At 38.8% G+C, this 17826-nt stretch overlaps 1 protein-coding gene across 50 annotated transcripts in view; it reads left to right on the plus strand.

Moving 5' to 3' along the window:
- Positions 1-17826, plus strand: part of ABI3BP (ABI family member 3 binding protein) — a 125620-nt gene that overhangs the window by 105582 nt on the left and 2212 nt on the right. For all 50 annotated transcript variants that reach the window (XM_068180918.1, XM_068180905.1, XM_068180903.1 and 47 more), the window contains 5 exons: positions 902-1013; positions 10143-10222; positions 11636-11665; positions 12643-12804; positions 16562-16675. In XM_068180918.1, coding sequence (XP_068037019.1) covers positions 902-1013; positions 10143-10222; positions 11636-11665; positions 12643-12804; positions 16562-16675 — 498 coding nt within the window. The remainder of the gene's footprint in view (positions 1-901; positions 1014-10142; positions 10223-11635; positions 11666-12642; positions 12805-16561; positions 16676-17826) is intronic.

Consider the following 17826-nt stretch of genomic DNA (forward strand, 5'->3'; position numbering starts at 1 on the left):
ATGCCTGTGAGTCAAGCAGGACTCAGCACACAGACAGGTAAACATGCAAGATGGCCATTCTTAATTCTTCCATTGTCTTCTGTATTTCAATATTAGCTGACAAAAATTGAACATTGAAGTTAACTAACAACTCAGTTAATGACTCATCAAAATCAATTCTGAATTCAAGAGAAGGCATTGAATCCTGTTTTCTGAAAAGTGATTGCTTCATATTGGCACCAGTACATTACTTGTTTAGACAGGCTTAAACCAATTTTGCTGTCATCTCTTTCTATTTTTGTAGTTTATGCATGTTTTTTCCAATCATCTTATTTAAGCATCACATCCCTTCTTTTAAATAAATGTCCTGTTTCAGATAGAAAGGTGGAAACAGAAAACATAATTTCTTGCATCATTTTGCTTTTTGAATCCTTATTTTGCTTGACTATAACTGTGTACAATGGGTTTCATTGGGTATGACCAAAACCAATGCATAATGGAAAGGTCTGACAAATAACAACCAGAACAGTGATCACACTCACCTCCTTGTTTTCATAAAAACTGCCAGTGTCAGGAGCCAAGACCATTCTGCTCATGCTTTGCTCCTTTGTGTTGCCACAGAAATAAAGGGCAGTTTGTTGCCTTGCGCACTGAGTAACAAGCAGGCACTGGATGGAGCCAGTAGTTTTTGGTGTCTGTCTGTGTGTGCCTGCACATATTTGCATGCTCATTCATTTCCTGCTTTTTCTTTTCCAACTTGAATGAATTCAAAATCCAAATCATATATTGACTTCAGGCTGGCAAAAGGCAGAAAGGTTGCATCCCTGTAAAATTGCATACTCATTCACTATCTGGTTGTATTTAAGAAGTTCAAGTAAGAGATGTTACTTGATCTAATTTTTTTTTTACTGTAATTTTCCAGAGTATGAGGTTGTGTCAACTGAAAATGGAGGAAGTGATGGTGAAAAGGAGAAATCAATTATCACTACAAATCAAACCCATTCTACTGTGGAAAACCTAAAACCTGACACAAGGTAGCTAAATAATATAATTTTCTAAGTTAATCCAACTAAGTTAGACTCTCAGCTGTCTGCCACAAAAAAAAAAATGGAAATACCTATGGAAATAAGACCCGATCAGTTTTACTCCTGTTTTGATAGGAAAAAAATGTATGGTTTGGCTTATCTTTCTTGTAAGTTAACAGATAAAACATATTTGAGGAATCTTTAGGAAATTTCCAAGAGTATTTGTGGTCTGGACCAGCTGCAGAAGTGACCTATTGTATCAGAAAGACTACTTGTCAAAAGTAAGAAAATTACCAGGGAGAGGAAAAGCATGTTTGTCCTGAATATATAATTTTGTTTCAGTGTCTTAAAAAAAGCTGGCAGATTAAAAATGAGTAAGTGAATTCCAGTTCATGGTGTGCCTCTCATGCAACTAATTCAAATAAGCATGATCAATCTTTAAATATCAAATCTCATTAAAAAGTATTCTTTTTATGGTAAAATTCAGAGCAGAGAAGAAAACCCATTGTCTTTTGTTACATTGTTTGCTAATTGATCAGAAAGTTAATGAGTGACACTTGGGGGTTTTCCTGCAAGACCATCCATTTGGCTTTGGTAAATGTATATTTCTGTTTTAGATAATGTAAGATATAAAGGGATAACTTTTCCTGAGCAGGGAGCAGCTACCATTCACCAACCCCAGCCTCAAAAAGAAAGACAGTGAAAGACTTTCTGGATCCAGAGGGCCACTGCCCAAAATTGAAAACCTTTGATACAAATTGCAGTGCTGCATGTCCCCCAAGTCTCACCAGATTTAAGGATGTAAAGTCCTCAGAGTGGCTCTGTTCAACAAAACTCCCATTCCAAGCAAAATGTGTATTTCCTAATTTTGAGGACACCTTGAGAGCTTTGGCAGAAGCACAAGAAGGTACTGTTACCACTTAAATCCAGTCTTGCTGGCATGCTAAATTCAGGGAAAACAAAAAAAGTGGTTAAGACAGGTGGCATCATGTAGACAGTATGTGTTCTGCCAAGAAACATCACATGTCCATAATAAAAGTCTTCTATCAGGAGCTGCTCGTTAGATGAAGGAAATGGGCTTGTGGATAAAACTGGCTGCAAATGGGAGGAAGAGCAAAAATTAAACACAGCTCAATATTTATTAGGAGTCCCTGGTATGTTTAAAAATTCATCAAGTAATACATTAGGACTGGGAAGGAAACTTCCATAACTAGCCTCAAAGGGAAGAGCTGTAGAAGAGGTAGAGCTGGAAAAGAAACTTGGAAGAAAAATAGAAATCCCTCTCACAAGTCATCAGCATTTGCAAAAGTTCCAGCAATATATGGAAAGAAAGATGCTCTGTATCAGAAGGTGGATTAACTGGGAAGAACCTCTTGGCCTGGGAACACTTTGGAGAAACTGACAAGCTGAATTAGAGACCCTATTTTTTCCAGCTTTCCTGAAGCTCTCAGTGAGGCTTGTGTGAACCCCCTGTGCTGGTCTGAAGATCCAGTGCATTCAGAGCTAAAGACAGTTCAGGACAGACCTAAAGCAGACAGACTGAAACAAAGACTTCCCAAAAAGGCATAAAAATGTTTGTGAATCTGTTATCTCAGCCTCCATGGGTAAGTCTAAACCAAAAAGGCCCTCTAGCAGCAAGCCAGTTGAAGCCTGTAGGTGTGCCGATGTAGGCTCTTGAGGAGCTGTACCTGGCAGAGATGGTCTGCAGTCATGTTGGCCAAGGTCCAGTGTCCTGTTGAGGTACTTCAGGTACTTATGGTAGTGCCTGGCCCAGAAGCTAAGGAGCTAATTGCCCACAGCCAACAGGAGGGAAGCAAGACAAACAACTTTTTGATGTGAAGGGGAAGAACAAGCAGCAGGGAAAACCTGGGTGCCAGATCATGCTGTTTGTTTTCTTCACTCTTTTGCATTCTTCAAATAGGTCATACTGCTACACCTCTGGGAAGCTCTGCAGCAAGGCAGACACCCTTCTCCCCTTGAGCTGGCCTTTACACAAGGCAGCTTTTAAAGATTAGGAGCTAATGGCCAGACTTTAAATATTTCAGGAATTTGGACAGTGCTAGGGAGGCAACCAAGAGACTTTTACAGTCGCTCATCAAAAATTGCATGTGCAACTGCAGCTGTCAGTAAGTACAAACACAGAGGTTAAATGGGATGAGGATTATGGTGTAGTATTCTGTTTGTCCATTTAGCTGTCTAAAAAGTGACTAGATCGAGAAAAAATGCACTGGCTGAAAAAAGAGTTTAGACTTTGAGTGCAGTTATCAAGTATCTGATTTTAGCAGACTCATACCATGATAATATGGAGATGGAAATGAAAATGGACTTTCAGAAGTGTACCAAAACTTGTGAAGGTTAATTTTAAACAAATCAAGTTGTATATAATATGGAGGTTTGTTGCCTTTCTGTCTTATATATGCCACCTTTATGTGTTCCTAGTGACCTCACTGCAAGTCTGATACTCTGAGATGAAAGTAAAATAGAGATTTGAAAAACTTCTGACTGTGAGAAAATAAACCCTTTAAATAAATGTGGGGCACAGTCAGCTGCCTTGTAATGCAATGGGTTGTTTGGGGTTTTTTTTCTTAAAAAATGTTTTAAAGCCTCCTGTAACAAGTGATTTCATTGGAATGCTGAGATCCATATGTTTTTTGCCCAAGGAAAGACATATCATATCCATGCCATTTTCCCACAGTAATACATGCCTCACAGTTGACAAGAACACATTAATTTAAAGGATTTTTTCTCATAGGACAAATATTTTATCCTCTTTTTCACCTAGAGATTTGTCAAATGCAGGATTGGAGGATTTCGAAATTTTAGAAGATTTCTGATAGTTTAAATAACGTGGAAAGTTCAAATCTTGATATCCATTATTTGGTTGGTCAGAGTTCTTCAAATTGGTACTCTTGCTGTCAATAAGCTACTGATTGGTTTCAGTCTAGAATTCTGTTTATTTAATCAGATTTGCTTCTGGTTGTAATCTTTACCTGAAATATCTCAAAACATGTAGTGTTGTTATCCTACGTGAGGTAGATAATGTTATACATCTTCCTTATACAGATAGCTCATTGGATATAACTGGTGCCTGAAGAAAACTTCCTCTTACTTTATGAATGTCTTCTGCTTAAACATTTCTCTTATAGATTGCTGCATTTCCCTGTGGAATAGTATCACCCTCTTGGAAGACCCCTATAGCTGTGACTGTTAGAATGATCCTTACTTCCTCTTTGTACCCCATTGGCCCAGAGCCAGCTAACCCAGACCTCCCAGACCCTAGATAAAAAACCCCACCGCCATTGTCCGTTCTCTTTTTCCTCCTTCTCCCCAGAGAATAAACACTTGGAAACTGAGCCTCTGCAAATATCTCGCCTGGTTTCTGAAGCTTCGTATCTCTGCAGGTCCCCCAAGGCTGGGCTAGCTTAGCAGTTCACAGGGGCTGACAGGGGGGAAAGCTTCAATAGACATGCTTCTGTGATCTAATATTCACATATACAGTGTTGATTATGACTGCAGTTAGCTTCTGTTACCCTTCATATTATTTCCAAGGACTTTAGAGTAGGTTCAGGTGGCATTTCACTCAGCCCCCTCTTCAGTACCACACTAAAGCACACACCAAAATTTCTGCAGTTTTTGCCATCTTTGTTCTACTGTTAATGAAAAGGTTGTAACAACCAAATTCCATTTATTCTTCTTTCTTCTGGTTAGTCTGAACATAGTCAGCTACTTAGTCTTTACTCTGCTGTTCAAACAGTGAGTGTCTGTCACTACTGTACTCAAAGCAGCTAAGCCAGCCCTGCCATGAAAAGGGGCCTGGACCAGGTCACCTTCATTGGTGTCTTACAACACATATGTGAGATTGGACCTTAGGGACAGTTTCTGGTCTTGTAGATCTCAGTTTCCTCCAGTTTCTTTAACACAGGCAGAGGTGGCTTAGTGTGTTAATGCAAATGTAATTTCTGTCTTAGCAAAGAAAAATGAGAGAAACAAATGCACTAGTACGAACTAACAATTTTTCATCCTCCACATGGAAATTCTGTGATTCTTATAGTGAGAAATGCAGTGTTTATTCCACTTGGAAGAGAGTCAAACTGCAAGACTAATAGTTTTAGTCAAAGTAGTTACAGTCTAACTTCCAAGCAGCCATTTGAGGAATGAGACCTGCAATATTCTAAGTTGTCATACAGGTCTCCTGTTTCTGAGTTTCCTTAAAAGGCTGCTCACATTGGAACTCCCAGTGGCATACCCAGGACTCTGCTCTTTCCTTATTTTACATTAAAATTTCATAAGAAAGCATTGCAGTAACTTCTCCTATGTTAATAGTCAAGCAAGATCTTCCATATGTGAGCAAAGATAAGGTTGTTATCCACAATTTTCAGTATTTTTTTCCTTGAGCTGCCTGTTTCCTATAAACATTGAGAGGCCTGAGAGAGAAATGGGCTTTCTGTGGTTTTTGTTGTCTTAATTTCATCTCTTCTGTAGTAACAATGATGTTTCTCTGCATATTCTCCTTGGAAAAAAAGAATGGTTTCATTGACCTGTAGTTTTTTCATGGACTTTCCTAGCCTAAAATATTAAACGCAGATGTTGTTTGGGGTTTTTTTCCAATGAGATTTTTTGTTATTTCTGCTGGTTTCTCTGCCAAAATATGTAGTTTTTATTTCTGTATCCCTGCCCTATCTTGGAACCTTTTTTTTTCAGTCAGTGTACATTTTCTCTTTCATTCTAGTGGTTTGTTTAAGGGCAGTGAAGCTCAGACCATAGTGTCCAGGAAGTTCTACAGCCCAAATTTCTATACAAGCCTTCAAAAAAGACCCTGAAGACTGCTAAAAACTGTTCTCATGCATGTTTGTGATGGCAGTAATTGGAAGGTAGTTAAGAAAAATATTAAGACTTGTCACAAATAGCTCTGGGGAAGTTTGAGTAGCCATTGGAGGATGTGTACCATCAGCCTACTGCTGTAGAAAAAGAGTATTAATAAGAAACAAAAAGCCTGTGATGCTTGCATTCCATAGTTTTGTATAGCTTCACATTAGGGAAGATAATCTGCTTCCCCATTAATTATTTTGGTGATTTCAAATATAGTCTTCTTATTTTTAAAAATGTTTCAAGTTGTTTCTGTTGGATTTTTGGGTTCAATTTTGTCCCAAGGCTGTTATCACCTTTATCTAATATTGTTTTGCATTGTAGTTAACACTCAAATGTTCTAATCACATACAAGGAAAATCCCAAGAAAACTTCTATCAATGCAGAGAGTTTAGCTTTGGTTAAAAGCAAGGGTCAAGAGATAGAAACTACAAAGAAAGCTTCAATGCAGCAAAATTCAGAAAGTGGCAGAAAAATGCTGGAGGTTTCTATTTGTTTTATCAAAAAACTAACAGATACTGTACTAAATTGCTGTTGATATCAGGGTTCAAGGATAAGCATTTCCCATTTATCTTAGCCCTTCTTCCAACTGTGTTAGAAGAAAGATACCTCAAAAAAAAGCATAGCAATTGGTTCTTTCTCTTCTCTTTCTCTTCTCTTTCTCTTCTCTTTCTCTTCTCTTTCTCTTCTCTTTCTCTTCTCTTTCTCTTCTCTTTCTCTTCTCTTTCTCTTCTCTTTCTCTTTCTCTTCTCTTCTCTTTCTCTTCTCTTTCTCTTCTCTTTCTCTTCTCTTTCTCTTCTCTTTCTCTTCTCTTTCTCTTCTCTTTCTCTTCTCTTTCTCTTCTCTTTCTCTTTCTCTCTCTCTTTCTTTCTTTCTTTCATGGTCACACTGCCATCCAAGCACACCCTGCAAAGACAGAGGAGCTCTGTGCACAGAGCCCTGCACAATTGCCTCTAACACCAGCATCTCCCCAGAAACAGACCTGAAGTCCCAGGACTGTACTCAGCTGCTCCAGTTCTCCTATTATGGTGAAAATCTCTCTTCACCTATTTTCAGTTCTGCAATCTTCAATCTTCTCCTTCTGCATGATTTGAAAAATGCAGGAGCAGCTGCATTTGCCAGAGTTCCATCTGGTATAGTGATTTCCTGTGGTGGAAAAATACACTCCAAGTAGTAATTAAAGTAAGTCAAGTCCATTTAATCTGCACAAGGACTTTTACTGTCTTACACAGTTTGGGAGGATTTGGAAGACCTGGTCTCCAAAAGTTTGTAGGATAGCAATCTTATAGATGTTAAAGGTGTGCTACATTAGATTGCTGCTTACATAGGACAGCAGAGTTTTTGGTATATTAGGCAGGCAGATATAAAGATGAAATGTAGACTCCAATTTCTTGTTAGGTAAGTCTAAATAAGCAGCAGACATGGATTCTATTAATTTTGCCATACATTCTTCTTGAAACTCTAAGCATTTTTCCCCTTCCTTGTGGTTTCTGTAGGAGTGCATAACAGTGCAGATGGTATCCTTTTTTCACCATTTTAAGTATATTTTTCAGATCTTTCACCTGACACAAAAAAAGGAAGGCTTTAGATTGTCTTCTATTAAAACAGCCACAGTATAGCTTTAAAAATACAGTAAACGATGCCATTTGTGATCCCAGTCCGACATTTCCTTCCTCTGCCTTTCAATGTTCTGTCATCTAGCTAATTCTCTTCATCTCCAAAAGTGGTTGTTTGTTATTTTTGTACTGTGGAAGCCACTGGTATTGTTTTAGGATTGAATTTGGCAGAGAAAAGGAGCCTGTGATGCTTGTAAAAACACATACCACAGAACTGTAGAATTGCATGTGTTTTAGTATCTAAAATATCCTTTTAACATTATTAATAAGAGGCTTCCCTAATTGACTGAGCCAAACTTTGGACATTTCTTTATTTTTTTTCTCCAATTTTCTTCATATGTTTACATAAGCTGAAATCTCTATCTGTAGATTTTAGTTCTTTATTTCAATTTTGCCTTAATTTTCCAAGCTGTGGTTTGGTCTTTTGCAAAGAACCTAGTGATCTCTAAACCACAATTTGAAAAACAGTGCTTGGAAAATAACCTTCAGTTCTTGTTTTTGTCTTTTTGGAATTAGAGAATTGGTGAGTCTAAGTTCATAGACTAAAGATTTTTGGGAACAGTTCTGATTCCTATGAAGAATGTTGCTTGATGCAGCCCAAAGTAGGGTATATCAACTATTGAGAACAATATATTTGTTCAAAAATCAGCAAAACACATACAAAGGGACAAATCCAGATTATTGTCACCCATGAGATCAAACCATAAACTGCCCATAAAGCAATAGAACATTCCATCTTGATGATCACTATTACAATAATAGCTTTAGATCAGGTGTTCCTCCTGTAAAGGAAGCAGGAAAACTTCTTTGCAGTCTTTTATCTCTAGGTGTGGATTAATTTCTACATTTTTAAAAATGTATCATCTAGCTATTTCTTTAAGACCCCCAACATATTAGGAAATCTTTGTTTATGCTTCAGTGATTCTTCAGAAAGAATCTCCAACTCCTTTGCTACAGTTCTCTGTATTATGACATTTCCTACCAGATGAGAATACTTCTTGACCAAAAAAAGTTACTGTACCACATGGCCAATGTGAATACTAACTACTCAGGTCCTATTTTTTAAAGCATGTCTTTGTTTAAGCAATTTGAAGTTGAGAATGAAGATTTATAAATTTCTTAAATTGATTATTTAGTTAATGTCTCCCTCCTACTGTGGGGTAATATGGGTAGTTCGAAATGCTCTTTTGACATGTTTAAATAAATTGTCAAGATTTCTCCAAATAGACTTTTTCAGCTCAAAACAAGCCCATGTTTCTCTTAGCAATATCCATGAATTTCCACAATGCATCTGTTCGGCATAACAGTCTATGTAAGTATTTCCCTCAAAAAGAAAATAAAACCCTAGAAATAAAGGCAATTGCTTAAGTAAGCAATTTTAAAGTTAAATATTGTCTTAGAAGTACAGTGGATGGAAAACAGTTGCTGGGTACTGCATGAATACTCCACTGAGGTTAATTAGGTCAGGTTTTGCGGGAGCCAAGGAGGAATGAGAGGTAATCCAAAGTTGGAATTGAATTATTCTTCTGGGGAATTGCAAATGGAGTTTACAAATTTCCAACTGTGCAGAGTGTGGTATGGGGGTTTTCTTTCTTTAGAAAATTGCTGTTTGGAAATTATTCCAGCAATACATTACAATGCTATGTTACAGTCACAAGCCACCAAAATTTTCATGGGTAAATGATCCTTCTCAAGTCAAGAGCTGAATGTGCCCACTTCTGGGACTCCCATTTTTTAACGTGTTTATAGCAAAAGTGCCTCTTATTTGGGGCCCATTTCCCAGACCTACAGTCCCTTTGACTTGCGTCCTGTGGTTCCCTGTCACTGATAAAGACACCCTCTCTGTTAGGAGAGATTCACCGTGCGTGTGCTCAGAGCATGGGAGATGTCCCACTGTACGTGGCACTTCCACTGTTAATCAAGCACTGAAAGGTGGGGGAGGCTTAAGAAGAGGAGGCTGGTTTGGATTTTTTTCTTCAGTCGTGTTGTTTTCACAGCACTCTGTTTGGTTCCCAACACAGTGATGAAAAGGGATCATGAGATAACTACAGCACAGACCAGTATTGTGCCACATCAGTAAAAACACATGCAAAAGAGACTCTGCCCAGTGTCTTGTCATTGCTTCATATACTTATTTTTAACATACGTTCAAGCAATTGGATCTTTGCCTTGGCTGAGCTCCTGTCCTGGAAGACTTGCCCTGTGTTTCCCTACTGGTCCTGTCTGTCATTGTGGGTGGGCCTGACAGGCATTGAATTGGAGGTTTGTGTTCTTTAAACAGTAAAAAGTACAAATAAATAGCAATGTCCTTTACTCAGTCTCTGCTTATCAGGTTGCCTCAGACCTAATCTGAGCTTGCTCCCTTTGCCAGAACTAAAACTGCTGTGTGAGAGGAGACAGACAAGTCAGTATTGAATTAAATCAAATATTAATAGTAGGTGTGCAAATAATCACCAAAAGGACTGGTTAATTTTGTGTTCAGTTCAAGTCTTACACAGTTAGGACAAAAAATGTCTCTGTGGTTTTGTGGCAAGAAATTGGGCTTTTTTGTTCTCCAGAAGGGGAGTAGCACCAACATGTGTGTTGCTTGCTAGCTCCAGACTATTCAAGAATGCTTAGTTTGCAAAATGTTCATCTCTTCTATTTTATTCCCCAGTTATGAATTCCACGTGAAACCTAGGAATCCCCTGGGCGAAGGTCCTAGTAGCAATGTTGTGGCATTCAGTACTGAATCAGGTAAGAACTCTCAAAGATCAGACCATCATTTACAGCGCCTTTAGTACCTATGTTTGTAGGCACTCTCATTTCATTTTGTGCATTCAGTCTTGCTCTTTACTGTCTCCTGATTGGCTTTTTACCACCATGCCTGGAAAGTCAGCCTGGGATCAGAACTGTGTTGTGTGAAGGATGTAAGATGGACAGACTGCAAGAGAAAAAAACAGAGGAACATTGTCTGGTATTCATTGCAAAGAAAATTACTTCATCCTTAGAGAGGGCTCAGTCATTTAAGATTTATGCTCCTGACCTTTTTGCATCTATCCAACTCATTAGCAGCTTCTGGATGGGGAACATTTAGAGGTTTTTTGTGCTCGTGTGTTCATTGGTGGTTTTTGCTACGTGTTCAATAAGGCTGCTGTAAAACAGTGATGTTGTTTGGCTGAAATAAGGATTGAGAAAGAGCTGTTGTGAAAAGTCAGTGTCCCAGTAGGTCCCCTTCCACCCTGTTTACTCTCCAGTGAAACTGTTAAAGAGGTGTATACAAGCCTGTTTTTGCCACTGGTTGGTTCCCAAGTCAAGCTCTCTCTGACTCAGAGGTGAGAATCAGAGAGCTTTTGCTTTCCCTATTCTTGCTGACTTGTTGACCTTAGGCAAGCAAGATACCATCTTTTGTGCAGAAGTGTTTATTGATTGGTAGTACTGAAAGACCACACAAAACACAAAATGGACTTAGCCTTTTTAAAAGGACTTTCTCAGTCTGTGTTTTGAGCCAGGTGTAATAATTTAATAGTCCTCAACTAGTGCTGTCACTGATGGATGAGAGTTTTGGCTGAGCAAAGGATTACTCAGGGAGGAGTGCAGACTATGCCACACATATTTAAAGACTCTGAATACACTCTTTGTAATTCTAGATTGTTAAAAGTGAAAAAAATGTTTGTGCCAAGTGCAGTTTTCATTAATGACAAGGCTTATGTTTTGTCTCCTATTCAGGTCGGACAAATTAAGTATGCAGTTTTGTTTTTTCTTAATTGCACACATCCATTTCTCACATTTGGGCTTTCAAAGCCAAGTTTTTTGTGGCAAGTATTACAGATGTGCCCATTTTATTATATAGTTTTGAAATAGAAATTTTAATAAGACACAGTACAATTGGGTGTTGCTGGTTACAGGTTTAAACTCTTGTTTTTACTAGAACTCTGCTTTGCTGGTTTTGTCCCATAAGTAAAATTATTAAAAGCTCATTGATACTGGAGTTTAAATTTAAATTTAATTTAATTTAATACAAAAGTTAACTTTGCTTCCAAAACTCTTTCTGTTTCACAAATTACAGCTTAGGTCAGCTGTAAAAATCACTTACCAATGCTTTTCCATAGAATTATTGGAAACATTCATTTTACAGTGTCTGATTGAATGTTTGTTTTCTTCCCCCAGCGGACCCAAGAGTGAGTGAGCCAATTTCAAGTAAGTGTTTTATGTATAAATCTGATCAGCAGTTTTTTCAGAAATGAGATAGCAGAATTCTATAAGGAGGGTGGCTCTGCTGCACCAACTGGATGAGTTACAGAATCAAACAGCATTCACACACAATTTCACTGCTTCCACCCATGCCCCTGCTAAGGAATTCATGCGAGGCTGTTTGTTTACCTGAGCATAAGGCAATCAACATGATGTAGAGTTCCCATGGCAGCTGCGATGGCTTCAAACCAATGTACACAAATGAGCAAAGGACAGCCTCATATTTTCTCAACCTTGTCATTAAAGTAAAGAAAGCTCTGCAAAATTAATAAGCTACTCCAAAGTTTTTAAGTGAGTTAACAGAGCACAACTCAGAGGATACTATTTATCTGTCTTTGTATTTTAGGAAAATTTTCTGCTTCAGAAGGCTTGATCTAGCTCTGCTTTAGGCCACTTACAAGACTCTTCCTGTCCTTGATGGAAGGTGGACTGAGCTTTTGAAGAAGAGCTGAGATCATTCGAGCAAATTGGGCTGTTTTTTGTAATAGTCATAACTTTCACTTTGACAAACACTGTGGGACCATTTTTCTCCACATAATTAATGGCACTTCATTTTTATATGTATTTTTGTTAGATCACAGTTTGCTGCAAGTTGATTGTCTTGGCTTGAACGCACTGATGATTGGTGACTGTATCACACACTTCGTAAATGAGAGTATTTCCAATACAAACATTGTCCCCCTAGCAAGGTCCTAGAATGAACCTATTCCAAACCTGCACCAGAGGACAGCAGAAGGATTTCACAGCACCAATTGTATCTGCATACTTTGGTGCTCCCCTGAAATATTTCTCATGTTCAAAATGCAGGTGTCATGGTACATTCTACTTCATCAAGGCTTCTAATTCTAGTTATTCAAATGCATTTGTTGTGTGTAATTTTGTAGGCAGAATCACACTTCAGCCTCTTTTTTCCTCTCCTGCAGTGGGGAAAGATGCTATCTGGACTGAAATCCCATTCAATTCAGACACATACTCAGAATGCAAAGGCAAACAATACGTAAAGAGGACTTGGTACAAGAAGTTTGTGGGTGTGCAGCTGTGCAATTCTTTGAGATACAAGATATACCTCAGTGATTCACTTACAGGTAAGAAACATTCAAATCAGTGCTGTCCATGTTATATATCCCTGAAAGATATTATGGTTTCCAAAATAAGAGGTTTACCAAGATGAGCTCTGCTGAAGTGTGATCAGATTTGTTTAATTTAGTCCACGGATTAATCATAAACAGCAATCTGCTTGTGCTCAATAACCATTGATATGTTTCATACAGAGTTTTCAGACTCCAAAGGAACTTCTCTGTGGTGATTGTCTGATTTTAAGTACCTATTCATATACTGGGGATCATACAGAACACTGATAAAGATCAGAGCGAATAACATATATTGTAAAACAGCCAAATTGGTGTTTAAAGAATAGCCTAGAATAATTATTAATTAGAGGATGAGGACCTCATTTTATACCAGGTTTACACCTGTCATTCCCTTTTCAGTAAACATCTGGTTACTTCATTACTGGGAGGCTTATAAATACATGATTAACTCTAGTTAACAGGTTTTACTCACCTGCTTTGACATTTTTGTTTTGTTTTCACATTTCCCATTTTTGCTTATGACCTTTTTCCCCCTCCTTTTTGTTTTCCACATATCATATTTTATTACTAAGGGAAACTTCCTGGTCGTATATTCTCAAGTTTTGTTTGGTGTTTTAAGACCAGTTGAGTGTGATGTGTTTAAAACCTGAATCAGGTGACATGCTAGGGAAACAGCCTGTGAGAAGTGTTTTTCACTAGTTAGTTGACAGGAGATCTTTGTGTCTCATGCAGCTTGTACAAGCTGTATCTGCTACATTAAGAAATATGTTAACTTCTTATAATGCATCCTAGGCTCCTGGCTCTCTTCTGTGTGAAGTCTCTTATCACAGACAGCTCTGTGACAATGGCATTAGCATGGCATCTGAGCACAAAGATGTATGGGAAATGCCTTTTGAGAGCAAGTCAGGCAAATGTGTTCAACACATCACATTTAATTAGCTAGGAGAGACTGTGGCTGGAAGAATCCACTTTCATAACCTAAAGTTGCCCCATCTCTGAGCTCAGCACCTCACAGGAGCAGGACTCTGGGCTCTGTGGAAAGAATATGGAAGGAAAAGAGCAGGGATGTGTAGGGCAGCCCATGTTGCCATAATTTTAAGCTTCCCTGCCTTGCATCCAGCAATATTTTCTCTGATGAGCAGAAAAGGAAGGAAAGCCTTGTCATTAATAGTAAGTACAATGCTCCATATATAAATAATATCTTAGTGATTATGTGAATAAAAGAGAATGTTTTGAACAGATGTATCATTCACGCAACTGTTGCTGTACTAACCAGCTCTGATCAAATGACAAGCACTGGCAATGAGGCATGATGTGTCCCAAAACCAGCCAGCAGAGGAAATAGCAGTGCTAATCTAGCAGGACTAGACTTTAGCCCTAAATCAAGTGAATTAACACTGCAATGAAAGCAACTCCAATCTGAAAAGTTTAATATCAGGAGCCCATTTTCCTATTTTCATTAGATTGTTTTTGTTCTTGCTGGAAGGGTGGTGGTTTAACCTCGCTGGAAAAAGATGAGGTAGACACACTGTATTCATTCTACTTGCTAAGCCGGGTTCTTGCACTTGAATTGTTACAACCAATACTGACCAGTTGTCACAATATTTAAAAGAAGTGAAATATTTATGTAGAAGGAAAGCTGCTTTTGCCCGTTTGCCCTGTGTGCAGCGAGAAGTTTCCTGTTTGAAGCCAAGCTCTGTTCTGATTTGTTTCACAGTCACCTCGCCTTGCTGTGCCCCCGAGGCCAGCGGAAGTGTCCCTGCAAGCATCAGCCAGCTGGACTGTGTGTGCCGGCATGCAGGGCTGCGCTGAGCTCTGAATTCCCCTGGATGCTGAAAAATCTTCCAAAGCTTTGTTCTTGTAGCAGTGTAATTGCCTTGAAACTTGGCTGCATTGTCCAAATGCCATTGTATAAGGCAGGCAGCAACTGTATCGTTGCATGCTATTTTTTAGCATTAATTTATTCTTCTAGTGCTGTGGAATTTATAATGTATAAAACAAAGTTTGTATGTAAGATTGTAAGGCCACCCACAAGGGAACACTGGGGAAAAAATTGACTTTGTGTTAGAATTGCTATCCCCAAAACAGAAAACCAGTTATTTGTTAGCTGAAAGGTTTTAAGTGTGTTCTTTTATAACAGAAATAATTGGGCAGTAAGAATGTAATAGTCACTGAGAATGCTGCTAATTTATGAAGACCAATTGTTTGAGTTATGCATAGGTTAAGCTGTGGGCCAGAAGAATATGTGTGTATCTGCAAGTTATTGTTCTGGTGTTAGCCATTAAAATATCTGGCTTATTCTCTCTCTTATGGAGAAAAACTGATCTCCATTTTACATGCCAGGACTGTTTCATAAACCAGCATCTACTGCTGACCTCATTTAACAGTCCTCCAGAGCAGTCACTGTAGGCATTCCAGAAAAGCAGGCCACCTAAAAATAAATATTTATTGAGGGAAGGAAAAAAATAAATTATGTGTGTGACCTTCAACAGCTGTGGAAAAAAAAAAAGGCTTTTTTGGGCAGCCTGAATGTTCTTAATTTCAGAGCAAAAATTAGCTGAAAGGAACTCCCTCTGACCAGTTCTCCTACAGAAAAAAAACATGTTTGCAGCCAAAGCTAGATAGCAATATAATTTTGTAAAGCTAGAGAAGAATCACATGCACAGAGGCCATCAACTGGAGGTAAGAAATTTTGGCAAAGTATTGTTTCGATCACAAAAACGTTGGAGTTTATTGGTAGGCTGCTTTTTTATTAATTGTTCTTTGGGAGCAGTATTATAACCCACCCCCTCCACCTCTCAAATGGCCAGACTGGCACGGATTCAAGGCTCCAGGACACCCAGTATCTATCTAATGAGTAACTGGACTTTCTGACTAGCTTATCCTGAGCTGCCTTCTAAATTCACTCACCTTTCCTTTCAACATCTCAACCAAAGGTTGAACATGCTGACAACTAAATGCTGTGAAAGATGATTAGGAAGAATGGTAAGTTTATTTTCAAAGGTTTCTGTCCCAGGTTTGGGAAGAGAAGGTAGCATGCTCTCTTCCATCTTCTGAACTGAATTTTACTAATGTCTTGCAAATGAAATCAGCAAGTAAAAACATCTGTCAAAGCTCCTTCACTGTGCCTGTTAGCAGGATAAGCACAGCCTGTAAAGTCAGCACATGCTACATGGGACACTTGGGACCTTGATTTCTACTCAGTTGAAGTCAAGTGTCCTGTTAAGCAATCCTGCAAGCAAATACATGGGCACACTCCATGCTCTGGATAAGTACTTAGTATCCGAGGTCATCTATATGTTAAGGGCTATCACTTGCACGTACATGTTGTAAAAATATGATGATTTATACAACAGGCCTTGGCTATGTTAGGAGGTGATCTATAAAAGCATCTCTGAAGGTACTGGGGGCTTCCTGACAGGGAACCAGACCTGCTTTCCATTCAAATTACTACCAAAACTTGCTTTTTGATGATGTTCTTGGTAGTAACATAATTTCCCTTATTGTACGAAATGTAAGGAGAGGGAAGAATTATGTCCAGGCATAGATTTTGGCCAGGAGTGGGGCACTTTTGCTTTAGCCATGAGCACTTGGAGCCTGCACGTCATGTTCAAATTACAGCTACAGGTCCTGAGAGAAAAAGAATCATAGCATTCACCTTGGCTTCCCCACAGAGGAAAGAGCACAGCCCATTGCCTCCAGTGGTTTTTGGAAATAGCTTTCACTAACTCTGCTGATTCTTTGCTTTCAGGAAAATTTTATAACATAGGAGACCAGAGGGGCCATGGAGAAGATCACTGCCAATTTGTAGACTCATTCTTAGATGGAAGGACAGGACAGCAAGAAGATCTACCAGTCAAAGATGGTAATTCCCAGCACCTGTAGCAAAATTTGGCAATTCCTTTCTTTGTTTCTATTTCCTGCCAGTGGATTCAATGCCCACTGCTGGGGTGGGCAGTGAAAGGAGCTGCCAGCTTTGCAGGCAGAAGAGGGTCAAGAAGTTCTTTGACAGTGAATGATGACTTATTAAGACAGTTATGACTTGAGTTCTGTTAGGCAGCAAACAGCCTCTCTTCTGTTTAAAACAGCCCAACAAATTATTCACAGTTGGTATTACGTATTTAAACCCAGCTAGAAATTTGAGTTTGCAGAGAGGCATTAAGTGGTGTGTTCAAACTAACAAGGTTGATTTAAAGCACAGTACATAATCAGTTGGGCATTAAATACCTTGTTTGGTACAAATGAGAAATTGAAAATTTATGGCTGGAAAATATAATTCATGCTGCAGTAATTCTGTGTGTACTGATTGCAAAAGGGTGCCCAAGATTCCAGTCAGGTCTAAGTGGACATAGGACTGGATGTGCTAAACTGGCTATTTTTCACCCATTGCTGAGGCTGAGGTATAAGAAATTTGTACTTCTGTCAGCTGAACTCCTGCCTTGCGGCTGGCAGCAGTGCCAGGGTGAGGTGTTTTGTTCCTTGTAGGGTAAGAACTCAGGCTGTACTGGTACGTGTACGTGTACTGAGTGTGTCATGGAACATTTTACTGAGAAAAGCAGCAAAACAGTTTTCAGTACAATATCAGCATGTTGACCAAACCTTCCTGTGCTTCATTTACAAAACACCCCACATGAGTCCAGATACGCATTGAGGTAGGTGTGGGAGATGAATGTGAAGTTCCTAAGTCTTTCACAAGTTTTTCCAAAAAACAAAGTAATTGAACGGTCTGAAGGGTGTTTGTTTATGTGTTTTGTGAGTTTCTTCTAAAGAGGTTTTTTGCTTTTCCCTTCCCAGTCAGTGCTGCCCATTTGCAAAGATATTTTGCTTAAGAGATGGTCAGTATCCAATTTGCATTGCCAGGCCAGCAGACTTCTCAGTTGTACCAGATTCACACTTTTAAAAATTTTTGAATATTTTAAAAAACTTTTACCTAACAACCTTGCTACCTTAGTTTAAAAAGACACTTATAACCAGTTTGATTTTGGCAACTGGATTTGAGTGAATTCATGAGCTACG

This window comes from Anomalospiza imberbis, chromosome 2 (genome assembly GCF_031753505.1).
Source record: "Anomalospiza imberbis isolate Cuckoo-Finch-1a 21T00152 chromosome 2, ASM3175350v1, whole genome shotgun sequence".
Taxonomy (NCBI): domain Eukaryota; kingdom Metazoa; phylum Chordata; class Aves; order Passeriformes; family Viduidae; genus Anomalospiza; species Anomalospiza imberbis.